The 14,878-nt window shown below is 41.9% G+C and overlaps 1 protein-coding gene across 4 annotated transcripts in view; it reads right to left on the reverse strand.

The window, feature by feature from the left end:
* Nucleotides 1-14,878, reverse strand: part of Atf6 (activating transcription factor 6) — a 164,129-nt gene that overhangs the window by 103,921 nt on the left and 45,330 nt on the right. For all 4 annotated transcript variants that reach the window (NM_001081304.1, XM_030253420.1, XM_011238796.3 and 1 more), the window contains 2 exons: nucleotides 10,870-11,055; nucleotides 7,046-7,137 (listed from right to left, as the gene is read on the reverse strand). In NM_001081304.1, the coding sequence (NP_001074773.1) occupies nucleotides 7,046-7,137; nucleotides 10,870-11,055 (278 nt within the window). The remainder of the gene's footprint in view (nucleotides 1-7,045; nucleotides 7,138-10,869; nucleotides 11,056-14,878) is intronic.

A 14,878-nucleotide genomic window follows, 5' to 3' on the forward strand; every position in this document is an offset into this window, starting at 1 on the left:
ATGAAAGGGGAAACACAATACAGAAATCTATAAACTGCAGCCCAATCTGCCAGGAAGAAGCTACTTTCCCAGGGATACGACCTGACTCTTGCTCAGAACAGGGGCTTACAAATTTCCTGAGTACATAAGACAAGCTTATAAATAGGGAGGTGTCTAAAGATTTACTACACATAATGATGTTCTTCTCCTTCAGGTCAATGCCATGAGTCTTTTTTTTTTTTTAAAGATTTATTTATTTATTCATTATATGTAAGTACACTGTAGCTGTCCTCAGACACTCCAGAAGAGGGAGTCAGACCTTGTTACGGATGGTTGTGAGCCACCATGTGGTTGCTGGGATTTGAACTCCTGACCTTCAGAAAAGCAGTCGGGTGCTCTTTCCCACTGAGCCATCTCACCAGCCCCGCCATGAGTCTTCTCTACTGAATCTCCACCTTATTTTTTGAGACAGGGTCTTTCAGTGAATCTCTCAGCAAGCCCCTGGGATCCACTAGATCTGCTTGTCTCTGCCCACTGCCTAAACTGGCTATTAAATAGTGCTGAGGACCCAAGCTCAAGGTCCAAAAGTAGTTACTGTGAAATCTACCCACTGAGCCATCTTTCCAGCCAATATAGTTGGTCTGAGTTAGTTGATGTTTTGCTCATTTTAGCATATGTCTAGTTTTCTCCAAAATGTTCTAATCAACTTTATCTTTTATTACTTTTGTGTATTTGGGTTTCATTTTATCTTTAGTAAGTGACAGTTCAAATAGCCACAATACCAAAGTCTGATTCTGTAGACTGTTTTCTGAGACAGATTCTTATGTCCCCCATGCTGCTCTCAAGCATGCTATATAGCTAAGGATGACTTTGAACTTCTAACCCCCCCAGATGCTAGGATTATAGGAGTGTGGTTTATGCTGCAAGGCTTTGGTTCGCTAGGTAAACCCCTAACAACTGTCTAGTCTAATCGTTCTTATTTTTATTCATAATCTTGCTAGGATGTTAGGGTTGCCCTTGAACTCACTCTGTAGAGCTCAAACAGGCTGGGAACTTGTAATCTTTCTGCCTCACTTTGCTGAGTGTAAGATTACAGTCTTACACCACCAGGCCTGGCTCAAACAGGTTAGCCATTTCCTGCTGCCTAGAGTCTCTTATTTCTAGACCACCCAGAGTGGGCCAACTCCTTGAATCTCATGCCAAAAATAGCTAGATCTCTTCTTCCCCATCCATAAAATATCAATAAGGTTAGAAAAATTAATTCAGTTATATTTGGTTATTTTCTTTTTCTGTGTGATGACTATACAGTAACCCAAAACTCTTCCACAGAGTCTGTTTTGTTACACATTACCTTTCACAAATTCTTTTACTTTAGATGTAAAGTATATTTATATTTTATCACCAAAGCTTTCAAGGAATACTTCTTAAGGTATGTGTGACAAAAAATTTTTTTCACATGGGCCATAACAGTAAGTCATAAAATGATTTCTACATTGCACATCTGAAACATTATAATTAACTCATCAATAATAGTTTAAGTTCCTAAATTTAAAATCCTTTAGAAAACACTGATTAAACTATCCTTTTGTTTGGCCAATATTATTTCAATGGTATTCAAGAAAATTCAGACAGAGCTCACAATCTGCACCAACTAAAATATAATAGTAATGACTTAAAGCTTCTCATTATTGTTGTTTTAAAGAGGAGTTATTATATACTTTTCTTGTATAATAAAAAGATTTGTTTATTTTATGTGTATAGATGTTTTGTTGCCATGTATGTCTGTGCACCAAGTGTGTATCTCACGCCTGTAGAGGATCCTGGAACCGGAGTTCTGCACAGTTGTGAGCCACCATGTGAATACTGGGAATCAAGCCCAGGTCCTCTATAGGAACAACTATTCTTAATCACTGAGCCATCTCTGTAGCCCAGTTGCTGAATTTTATTTTGGAGGAGGAGGGTGTGAGAGAGAGAGAGAGAGAGAGAGAGAGAGAGAGAGAGAGAGAGAGAGAGAAAGAGAGAGAGCTTTACTGGGTTGTTGAAGAACTCTCCTATACACGGAACTGTTAAGAGACATCGGGGAACTTTCTACACCTCTCTCTCTGGCAGACTCCCTCCAGCAGGTGAAGATACACAAACAATGGGGCCAATCAAAGACGCTCTTGAATAATACAAATCTTGATTCTCAACATCTGGTTATGCGACAGGTTTCAGTCTTGGAATCCCTGTTGTTCTCTGGGCTTTGATGTGTACTGCATATGCCAACCTTGTCTAGAAGAAATAGTTCTCTGCTTTTATGAGTTTTGCAGCCAGTTTTGTCTTTTCTCCATCTTGGTAACATTCCAAGTTGTTAAGAACCTTCTGTTTCCTCAAATCTTCCAGCTCTTCTTTCTTTTACTTGTCTTCAATGTAAGCTTTTAAACATATTTCAAAACTTTAAAAGTTCTTAATATTCCCACAACCCAATGTTCTGTTCTCTCAGCTTACAGAGAAAGACAGATCTTAGCTGGTTTATCCTTCAGGGTTTTCAAACATCTTAACTCTCTCCCATTCTCAAATTTCCCTTTCCATCTCGGCCATTTAATTCTTTTCTGAACACAAATCTTCTCTTGATAAGAAGGGCCCATTGTCTCTTCATTTTATAGTGGCTCTATCTACATTGGAAATGAGATTCACCTGATAGCTGTGACAATCATGGACTCATTCAAAACTGTCTGCTGTCTCAAACGGACACTCAGAGAATGCTTCCTCCGACCCCATCCTTACTTTATAGCATCATAGCCTAACCTTCACTCGTGTACTGAATGCTATGCACAAGGCCTCCCAGGAGCCGTTCATTGGTTGCTCATTCAGGAATATGAGTGTGGTTTTATAAAAAATATATTTGGTGTCTTCCTGAGTTCTCAGCACAGAAATCTTAAAACTCTTGAGATTTCCTCAGTGATGGAGATGAGCAAATATCTTTATTTAAAAACAAACAAAAACAAAAAAACAAAACAAAACAAAACAAAAGGGTCCAGCCAAATTATGAAGGAAGGAAGCCTAAGCAAGGAAAGCTAAGCCCAGATTACCGAGTTGGAATTTGCAGTCTGATCCCCTACCTCCAATGACTGGAAAGAGGCTGACATTGAGTTAAGTCACCAAATGTTGGCAGTCATCATGCCAATCTATTGAAGCCTCCAGAAAACTCCAACCAGTAGGTCTGGAGAGCTAGGTTGGCAGGCACAAAAGGATGCTGGGAGGAGAATCAACCTCTGGAGACGTGGAAGTTTCTCGTGGCTCCACCAGAGCTTAGCTTATATAGCTCTCCTAGTCGGTTTACCCAACGAAACTCATGAGTTGTTTTTAAATAGCAGTATGAGTTTCGTATGTCACTCTAACAAATTACTAGAGAATGCACAATTTATAGCTGGTCTGCATAACTAAGTTACAAACCAAAACTGTGGCTGCTGACTGAGGTAAAAAATGGTTGTCTAGCCGGGCAGTGGTGGCGCCTGTCTTTAATCCCAGCACTTGGGAGGCAGAGGCAGGTGGATTTCTGAGTTTGAGGCCAGCCTCCTAGTCTACAGAGTGAGTTTCAGGACAGCCAGGGCTACACGGAGAAACCCTGTCTCGAAAAAGAAAAAAGAAAAAAAAAAAAAAAAGAAAAAGAAATGTTTGTTTAAGACTGCCTCCGAAGCCTGTGTAAATAAATGCTTAGTAGTTTGTGAATTGAGCCTCAACTATAGGCATGCCAACTGATGGCCAGGGAATTAAGAAAACCCATATACCTGATGAGAGATATGAGTGTAAAGAAAATGAGGTTTTAGTTCTTTTTCAAATGCCTTTATCATTCATGGTATCTTTATCATTCTTCCCCAGGCTACAGTGTTTACATTTCTGCTTCTCCTACTAGACAGTCCTTTCATTCAGGCCTCCATCCCTTATTCCCTGCTCAGCACCTGCAAACAGTAAGTGCCTTATAAGTGCCTGCTTATGTTCAGCCTAACAGACGAGCACGGACGGCACAGACTTGTAAGCTGTGAGGGGCTGAAACAGACACGTGTTCCCAGAGACAGTGAATGAATACATACAAATGTATCTGTGCTCTGGGATGAACATTGAATTATCTCTACAAAAGAGAAGTAGTGAATTAGATAGAACTTGAAACCTTAACAAATGGAAAATGTAGTGAGAGCACAAAGCAAGACGTTAGCAGGTGGAGAAAAATGTCTGTGGTGAATTATGTAACTAGTGAAAAGGGCTGAATACAAACGACACCAGGGATGCCAATGTCAGCTCCTCCAAATCACGGCTAAATTAACAGAGTAAGCTGAAAGACAAAAGGAAGCTCTTCAGTTTAAGACTGGTGAGCACACAGGCACAAAAGCAACAGGAAGTAAATGTGTGGAAGATATGACAAGTAGGCAGTGAATCAATACTGGATATGTCTTAATACATGCAAGAAGATTGCAGCAACTCATGCAAGAAGAATGAATTTTTAATCGAGATGGCAAGTAATCTTTAAAGAGGGAATACACTGAACAACTAGGTAAAGAAATTTCCCCACTGCCAGGAATTGTGCCTGGCGCCTCATACACAGCAGTCAAGCACCATGCCGCTGGGCTGCCCCATGGCAGTTCTATCTGGCTGAGAGGAGGGCACTCATTTATTCACAGTGCAGTACTTAGTGAGTGACGACTACAGCAGGGCATCATTCAAGGCTCAGAGAACAAGAGGTCTAATCCCTTTGGGGAAAGAAGCTAAGTACAGCTTACAGAAGACACAGGGTCAAGAGGCAGAGGGAGCCGATGAGAAGGCTGAAAGGTGGGTGAAGAGGAGGATGGTGGAGCAAACATAGGAGAGGAGGAGGGTGGGGTGGAAGGCGGTGGCAAAAACCCAGGAGAGGAGGATGTCCAGGAAATCCTCAGCATGGAGCTCCTGAGCTGACACTTAACAAACACTCTCTGAAGGAAGAGCATTGAAGACCATGGGGATGGGCTGGAGAGATGGCTCAGAGGTTAAGAACACAGGCTGCTCTTCTAGAGGTCCTGAGTTCAATTCCTAGCAACCACATGGTGGCTCACAACCATCCGTAATGGGATCCAATGCCCTATTCTCGAGTGTCTGAACACAGCAACAGTGTACTCATATAAAATAAATAAATAAATAAATCTTTTAAAAATAAAAAAGGAGAAGACCATGGGAACAACAGATGTGAAGACCTGACACAGAGCCCACCTAGTGGATCTCAGACTGGGCAGGGAAGCCAGTGTGACAGAAGTAAATGAAGATAACACTTTTGACCCAGAAGATGGAAAACAAACAAGCAAAAGCATTCCTAATATCCAGCACTAGGAACTACACAATGAACGAACACTTCTTCTGCCTGCCAGTAGGAGAGGAAACTGGGGCACTCTTTACTGTATGAGATGATTTTGTACACACACTAGACATGCAGACACACGTGTGGAACCCATAAAGAACTGGAAATGATATGAACAGGACAAGGGATACGTACAGCACATGTGTTAAAAGTGCAGTCTAAGAAGTCTGAGGAACCCTAAGGATCCCCACACTCTGCAGCACCTCAGTAAACTTCTCTCACATGAAAATCTGATTGATTTTTGTCAATGTCAAGCCTAGAAATATATCATAATAGACACAGACGCAGAGGCATGGGATCCTGGTGCCTAGCAATACATCACAACACACTGCAGAGAGACAGAGACATAAATAAGGCCCTAGTAGTAGGTCAGACACCAAATATTTGTTTAAAAAAAGAGAAAAAAAAAAAAAAGAAAAGAAGAGGAAAGAAAAGAAAAAGAAAAAAAAAGAAACAATGGTATTCTTTTTTGCATCATTAAATATTTGGAGACATTTTATTATTTAACATGTATGATTTATGAGTAAACATTTAAAATTTATTTTATTTAATCTATTACACAATAAATATTAATAAATATAAGTTCTTTGTAATTCTCAGTAACTTTTAATAGTATAAACTAGTTCCTAAGGCATAAAATTTCTGAAATATGTCAAGTAATAGTATATCTATACTTCAAAATGTAATGAAGTTAACTAAAAGAGAATAATGTGCTAACATAATTAAAAATAAGACAGTACTTTGAATAATGCATAAATTGTCCATATGTAAACATAATTTAACAAATTATGTATACATAAACACAAAAACAAAATCATGTATCTATAGGAACTGGACTTTTTTTTTTTTTTTTGGTTTTTCGAGACAGGGTTTCTCTGTATAGCCCTAGCTGTCCTGGAACTCACTTTGTAGACCAGGCTGGCCTCGAACTCAAAAATCCGCCTGCCTCTGACCTTCCAAGTGCTGGGATTAAAGGCGTGCGCCACCACACCCGACTGACTTTTTGTTTTTTTAAAAGAATGCCATATTATTTTATAAGCATGTTTTTTTTTTAATTAGGTATTTTCCTCATTTACATTTCCAATGCTATCCCAAAAGTCCCCCATACCCTCCCCCCCACTCCCCTACCCACCCACTCCTACTTTTTGGCCCTGGCGTTCCCCTGTACTGGAGCATATAAAGTTTGCAAGTCCAATGGGCCTCTCTTTGCAGTGATGGCCGACTAGGCCATCTTTTGATACATATGCAGCTAGAGTCGAGAGCTCCGGGGTACTGCTTAGTTCATAATGTATAAGCATGTTTTTTAACATGCTGTTTCCTCGTCTTAACATGCTTTTCCCGTAATCCCACTTGGCAAACTAGTATGACAATTCAAAGTTCAGATTCCTCCCTGGGGATTCTCCTTATCATTCAAGAAAATAATCTTCTGTGCACGTATGACATGCCATGAACTACCATGTCACGGAACTCACATGCCCGGCCACTGTCTGTTCACTGTCTGTCACACTCATCATGCCTACATGGTTCTCTTCCCAGATGCATTCTGAGATCTGTGAAAGCACGTGTCACCTGTCCAATTATTCTTTACACATCTGGAATGCTGATTTTCTTTTTCAGAACAAATGAGTTTTCCTCTTACTTTTGAGTAGAGCAAAACAATAACAAATAACTAACATTAAGTTTTAGTATTTGCATACTTACCTCATGGGCCCATAGTTCAGCATTATAAATGCTAATACTATCATCACACAGACAGCTCTTCGCTTTGGACTTGGGACTTTGAGCCTCTGGTTCTACAGGAAATGAAACAGGATGAAACTACATGTCAACACTACAAACAAAGAGCAGTAATTAAGAATCCTCCTTTCTACTAGTTGTATGAATATCTTTTATCATAAAAAATAAAAGTAAAAACACCTCAAAGGTAAAGAAATAGTACTTTTAAAAAGACAGCTTCCCATACTCTCTTTTTTAACAAAGGAAGGAATTATTCTCCCTCCGGTACTGAGCAAAATACCTGAATTGACTCATGGACTGTGTTGGTGGGATGGGTTAGTCTAGAGCCTAGATCCACTAGCAGTACAGTGGACAGAACAGCCTGGCTGCCTGCCCTTCCTGAAGCTGAGTGACAATCTATTGACATAAATCAGAAACAAGTTTGAACCAGCTCCAGGTAAGCCTCAAGAAAATAAGAGAAGGGCTGGAGAGATGGCTCAGAGGTTAAGAGCACTGACTGCTCTTCTGAAGGTCCTGAGTTCAAATCCCAGCAACCACATGGTAGCTCACAACCATCTGTAATGACACCCTCTTCTGGAGTGTCTGAAGACAGCTACAGTGTACTCACATATAATAAATAAATCTTAAAAAAAAAAAGAAAGAAAGAAAGAAAAGAAGAGAAAAGATGAGAATGTTAAAGCCATAGTCTTTATTGTCCCTTGCTTGTTCAAAGTAGGTCTCCTGATCAGCATAAACGGGGCTGCTTAATGACTGACATGGGCCCCCTTCCAGAGAGCCTATGGAGTTGGTTGGGTTGTAACAGGACCAGGACAGACAGGTGCCTACCAGACGGCCAGCAGCTAGAATTACAGAGACCATGTGTGCAGATCCCACCCAGAGACTCTGCCCAAGTGTCTTCATCAGGCTCCTTGGAGTCAGGTCCCAGGTACTAGGACACTGAATCTAGCACCCACAGAGGCCAGGCAGGAGGAGGAAGGCTGAAGAGAGATCTGAACAGCTGTCCTTCTAAATGTACATTGCTAGGGTTACAGGTGACAGTTAAGAGTGCTTGCTGCCAGCCCCGAAGGGAATAGGAACTCTACAGGAAGACCAATAGAGTCAACTAGCCTGGACCCTTTGGGCTCTCAGAGTCTGAATCACCAACCAGAGAAGACCAATAGAGTCAACTAGCCTGGACCCTTTGGGTTCTCAGAGTCTGAATCGCCAACCAGAGAACATCCACGGCTAGACCTAGGCCCCCTGCACATATGCAGCAGATGTAGAGCTTGGCCTTCGAGTGGGTCCCGAATGACTGGAGTCGGGGAGGGGGAGCTATCCCTAAAGCTGTTACCTGTATGTGAGATGTGTTCTATTAGCTGGGCTGACTTATCTGGATTCAGTGGGAGAGGATGTGCCTAGCCTGGAAGAAACTTTAAGTGCCAGGGTGGGGTGAGGGGGATATCCAGGGGCTCCCACAGAGGAAGAGAAGAGGAGAGGGAGGGGAAAAAGACTGTGAGAGGGGGTGACTGGGAAAGGGGCAGTGAGCAAGATGTAAAGTGAATAAGTAAAAAATAAATTAATTAATTAAAAAAAAGTTTTAGCTTTGTATTTCTGTGGCTCCTCAAAAATTCTGAGACACTTCTGTTGCTTGTCTTCCTGTCTTTTAAGATGCTGTCTTCAGCAACACGGTAGAGTGTACTCATATACGCAGCGGCAATATAGAAAGAACAGAAAAAGAAGCAACACCAGCAGGCATCCACTGGTTCAGGACCACATTGCTGTGGGTTTTATGAACGAAACAGAAGAGACCAGCATGACAATAGAAAGCAAAAAAGCATAGCAGGGGTCAAGCAGACAAAGATTAAACACATTTTATTTTGTATTATTTCCTTTTTTTAAAAGGGAAAACAAAAAGAGTTAAAATGGTGTTACCCTATAATGATGCAACAATGTCCTTACTGGACACCACAAGGTAACAAAAAGCCCAGTGCCAGGAATAGGTTACTTTTGGAATTACTGACCAGTGAGGTCCCAGAGAGCCCTGAGCACTACGGGCTATTCTCAATCTTATGGGTTTCTCTCCAGAATTTTACAGTAAGACCCTGTTGCTGAAATACCACATACTTGAGTCATACAACATACAAGCTGGTGCTGTCCTGCAAGTTTCACCCTGACCTGTTAGCTTTCATAGGGCTGGAAGGTGCTTTGCACACTAATGGAGAAGAAGAGCAGGCATCAACCTTACCCAGCTGTGAACCTTGTGTTCTAGCTTCAATAATGACTGGCCTGGCAAAACATGCCCGGTGCTGCCACAGTGGCCCAAAGATCACCAGAGTAAGCAACCACTTTCCAATGGGGTTTAGTACTGCTCCACAAGAGAAACTCACACCTGGCACCATTACTGGTCCAAGAACCTGTGACTACACAGGTGAGATCCCCTAAAGGAGAACCACCTATCCTTCTGCTGAATGGACATAGTATTAAGCCAACTCCTAACGACGTATCATCATACCATAGACTGATACATCTCTCAGCCCTCATCAGAGGAGCTTCTAATTGCGGTACATGGTGATTAACACAGAGACCCACGACTAGCCAAAGTGAGACAATATGAGACTTCAGAATGGACAGCCCTAAAGGGGACATACACACCACACTACCTCTTTCCAGGGTTCGGGGATCGTGCGAAATACGGGGCAGAAAGAATACAAATGTGGTAGATGTCTACAAGGAAAGAAGAGGGCACAGCACACGTGCACTTATGGTGACTGTGACAGCATGGACAAGGCTGTGCAAACCCACGACAAATGAACTCCCTGTGTGGACAGAGAGGCTGGGCATGAAGTCCTACTCTCAGCACAGGAGCTAACAGTCATTGAGAGTTGCTGTGAGAGGAGAGTAAGTTGTTTGTAAGAGGGAAGCCCCTGGTACTTCTACCATGTCCATTGGAAGGCCACATATGTAAAAATATCTAGGCAGCACAAATTGGTCCTTACAGGTTAAAAAAGAAGGCACAAAATTAGATAGGGAAGACGGGTGATCTGGAAAGTTAAAGGTGGAGATGACTGAATATGATCAGAGCACACTGCGTGACATTCTCAAAGAATAAAGATAAGAATAAAACAATTTTTAAAAGAGAAAGGCCAGTTCAGTGTGGTGCTACATTCCCATAATTCCCACACAACTTCAAGTTCAGTCCGGTGTACATGTAAGTCCCAAACCAACCAGGTCTACACAGTGAAACCCTGGGTCAAAAATAACAAAATAAATTTTAAATTAAATTGAAAGAATAATAGCAAAAGGGAAGAGATAATAGGACTGTTCAGGAGCCTCAGTGTGATTCACTTAACTAAAAAAGCTGGCACTAGGGCTCACACCTTTAATCCCAGCACTGAGGAGGCAGAGGCAGGTAGCTCTTGGCAAGTTCAAGGCCAGCCTGGTCTATATAGTTTCAGGACAGCCAGAGCTATGTACAGAGGCCTAGTCCAAAAACTAAGAAGAAAAAAAGAGAAAGTAATAAATTAGAAGAACCCAAAGGCAGACGATGTTTGCAGGTAGTTGGAGACATACAATTCAGAAGGTCACCTTTCAGGCTAGGGGTGTGGCTCACTGCCTAACATGCTGGGAGAAAAACATCTCCAAAGGGTCACTGTTATCATTTTTTTCCTACTGTAAATGATTTTGTGCGTCTTGTATCCCCATTTTCTTAGCACTACCATTTTATATGATTTAAAAAGTAATTATCAATTTACTTATTAAAAAAGAAAATCAGTTTACAGCACCTCAGCCAGCCAATCGCTAGCACTCACCTCTGACACCACCTCGTCCAGCTGTCGCTTCAGGGAGCCATTCTCCTTCTTCAGCTGCTCATTCTCTGAGAGGGCAGCCTTGAGCCTGGCCTCCAGTCCTAGCATATACTCTTTCTTCTTCTTGCGCGACTGACAAGCAGACTCTCGGTTCTTTATCATCCGCTGCTGTCTCCTCAGCACAGCGATCTAGAAGTTACACGGCACACAGAATCATGGTACCACATCAAAACATCAACACCTGCTGACTTTTCAAGTTAGTTCTAAACATCTTAGGTCAAAATAGAGGTTGGTGGTTATCTTTAAACAAGTCTTAAATATGCTGCTCAAATGAAGTAAACTCAAGTCGACTGAGCAAAAGCGCCTTCCTAAGTCCTAACCACTGGTACTTTCTGAAGCACACACACTGTTGAGCATCTAACTGATTCTTTATAAAGTCCCTCAGAAAGTACCTCAAAGGAGCAATGTGAGGTAGCCCACACTGAAAAATCCAGTACCCCAGGAGGTTACAGCAGGAGGATTGCTCCAAGTTTGAGGTCAGTCTGCGGGGCAGTGGACCGTGCCACCAGACCAAAAACTAGGAAGGTCCAACAGATGCAGGAACCCCAGCAATTCTCACAATTAAGAACAAAAGGTGTTTAAGTCACTCCCAACCAAGTTCCCGAATGTGATCCTGACACCCGACCAGGTTCCATATGTAGCAGGTGGTATGTGACCATGACACCCCATTGAGAGAACTGTGACAATCAGCCCTGTAGGGACACCACCTCCCTTCCTTCCGCATGCAGATGAGGCATCCCTAACATCTCAGACCAAGCCAAGGAAAAGCATCTGCCTCTAGATCCCACCCCACCCCAAATGTTTACAAGGTCCTATCTATCCACAAGGAAGAAAGTGCACAAGGAATTTCACCAAAGGTCGCCTGAGAGTGCCTGTCTTACTGAGCTGTAACACTCCAGGGAAGAGTTCTCTCATCGCTGGACCCCAACCCGGCCCAAGCAGCCAGGTGTGACAGCCTGACTGCAGCCACTTCCTGCTCATGGCCCCAAACTTGGCCCCTAGCTGCCCACTGCCTTGCTGCCAGCCACCTACTCCAGGATAGGAGTGGCCACGGAAGAGACTTCCTCTTGCTCTGACTTCCCCTTGGAAAGTTGTAACTTTTTGGCCACTCAGGCCAGGCCTGAGCCCCTCAGATCCCCACGAACAGTGCCAGGTATGCAGACCGGCATCAGTCTGAACCTATTTAAAAAAAAAAAAAAAGAAAAGAGTCTGAACTAGAAAGGTAGCTCAGTGGGTAAAGCACTTGCTCCACAAGCCCGTGGCCCTAAGTCCCGAGTCTGACCCCAGTCCCAGTGGAAGGAGAGAGCGCGACCTCCACATGCCACAGGATGCACACGCGCTGGGAGGGAGCACTGGCGCCTGTGCACAGAAGGTTGAGAACCATTGCAAAACAATTTCAGGATGACTTAATCTAATACAATGTAAGCGGTTGTTATGTTGTAAAGAAGTTCTACACATTTATTGTATGGGTGCAATGTTCTTTTTTATTTTCTACCTCAGTATGCTGAATCCATCAAAATCCATAGATATGAAGGGTCAAATACATATATACTGCTTTAATCACCATCACTGGGCCTAAGTTAATTGTCTAAGTTCCCAAGCCCTAGATCCAATTACTTAGATCACTTCTCATGTAGAATTGTTATCAACATCTTTTATCAATACTGTATATCTCTCAAAATATGCAAGAAGCCAGGTTGGTTGCTCATGCTTGTAATGCCAGCACTCTGGATTCAAAGCCAGTTCAAAGCCAGTCTGGGCCATATGAGGGACTTTCTCAAATCAAACACACAAACAAGAACAAAACCAACAAGCCTGCAAAGGCACGGGTAGAAGTGAGCACTACTCTTTCACTCTCCATATTTACTGTCTCTCTCAGTCCTTCACTCACCTCAAGTGTACTAATGATCAAGTTGATTTCAATGCAAATATTCTGTGACTTCTCTATTTCTACAGTCACTCTCTAAAACAGGTTTTTGTGAATGGATCCACACACTACAGCAACAGACTCCTGGCCATATGGATTATCTTCTATGCCCATTCCCCCAACCCCTCCACCCAGTGTGCTACCACTTCAAAACTCTCTTCACTTCCTGGCACTGTCAGTCAGTCATTCCCTCCTTTCTCTCTCAGGGCTCTTTGACTGAGCACTCACTACCTAACCATGCCTGCTCCCTAACCCCAGCATTCTCGACACCATAATCACTACACTGTCCTCACACTCTGTTGCCCACACTCTTTATTCCCACTTAATGCCATCTCCTCCCCTAACCAACTTCTAAGCTCTTCCCCTCTCCAATTATTCTCATCTATTTCTTTGAATATCTTATATTCTTAAAATTTGGAAGATGCACCAAAATACTGCAATGGTTTCAACAATGCTAACTATCTTTTTACTTAAATTTTAGACTTTGGAACCCAATGTCATATCTGATACTATTTTTGTTTAATAACCAAAAATATCTACCATGTCACAACCTACTTAAATTTTTTTGTTACATTAAAATAAATACGGGGCCTATTGTTACATCATTAGTCTAATTTCTTTGGGTAGCAAATTTGCTAGTCTCAAAAACAAAAACAAGAGTAATATTAACTCCATTAGATTATTATGTACATAAATGGTTGATGTCTATCTGTTTCTCAATGGACTTAAAAAACTCTAATGTGGGGTGTACGTAACTCCTTCAATAAATGCAGTTTTAGATCAATTTTGTTTAAGATAACTGTCTTAGGGTTTCTACTGCTGTGATTAACACCATGACCAAAATCAAATTCAAAAGAAAGGATCTATTTCATCTTATAGTTTGTGATCAATTATCCAGGGAAGTCAGGGTAAGAACTCACAGTGGGAACCTGAGGGCAGGAACTGATGCAGAGGCCAGGAAGGAAAGCTGCTTACTGGCTTGCTCCTCATGGCTTTCTCAGCCTGCTTTTTAAAAAAAAAATTTTTCAATAGCACTCAAGACCACCAGCCCAGGGGTGACAACATCCACAACAGACTGGACCCTTCCACATCAATCACTAATTTAAAAAATATACCTCTGCCTTGACCACAGGACAATCTAGTGGAAATTTTTCCTAACTGAGGTTCCCTCTTCCAAAATGAACCTAGCTTGCGTCAAGTTGACATAAAAACTAGCCAGCACATTTATAACAGGAAACTTATAGCTACCCAATTATGACATCTCCTAGCAACAGTGGTGAACTATAACCAAACAATACCCAACATGATGGTGTCAGCCATCTTTCAGTCCTAGCCCACATGGAAAAGCATTACATAGGCATCGAAAGAACACTTTCTTTTCTTTTCCCTTTCTAACTGAAAGTCCACAAGAAGGTTGATGTCACCCATCATCTGCCAGAGTTCCCAGCCCTATATATGTCTAGAATTGTTTTTGTTATTATTCCTAAGCAATAAAACTAACTGCTTACATTACAACTACTATCAAAGTAATACCCAACATACACATGGGAAGGAGGGAGGAAGGGAGGGAGGGAGGGAGGGAGGTGGGGAGGCAGCAAGACCATGGCAAACTGATTACTCATCAATTTCCAAACATTCTCAGGACAATACCACTTTGCTCTGCTGAGCATAAGTTGTAGTCAGCTTCACTGTTCCTGGGAAAGCTGGTGCTCACAATTAATAATACTAGCGTGCCGAAGTCCACGGAACACTGAGCAAACACATAAAAGAGAAGGTTCCCAGATGGAAGAATTTATACTAAAAGTTAGATAAAAGGCAACTTTAACGGCTAATTAATCTATGGGATTTAGGGAGGCTTACAGATGGTACACCATTTAATAAATCTCAAACAAGGATTAGGCATTTCTATAAACAAAAAAATCACCTGCACATTATACACAGCATTAAGATTTCAAAGGCTGACAACCCACATGCCTCAGACCAAAAAGAAAAAAGAAAAAAAAATGAAAACCACCTGTGGCCAAA

The sequence above is a fragment of the Mus musculus genome, chromosome 1 (assembly GCF_000001635.26).
Source record: "Mus musculus strain C57BL/6J chromosome 1, GRCm38.p6 C57BL/6J".
Taxonomy (NCBI): domain Eukaryota; kingdom Metazoa; phylum Chordata; class Mammalia; order Rodentia; family Muridae; genus Mus; species Mus musculus.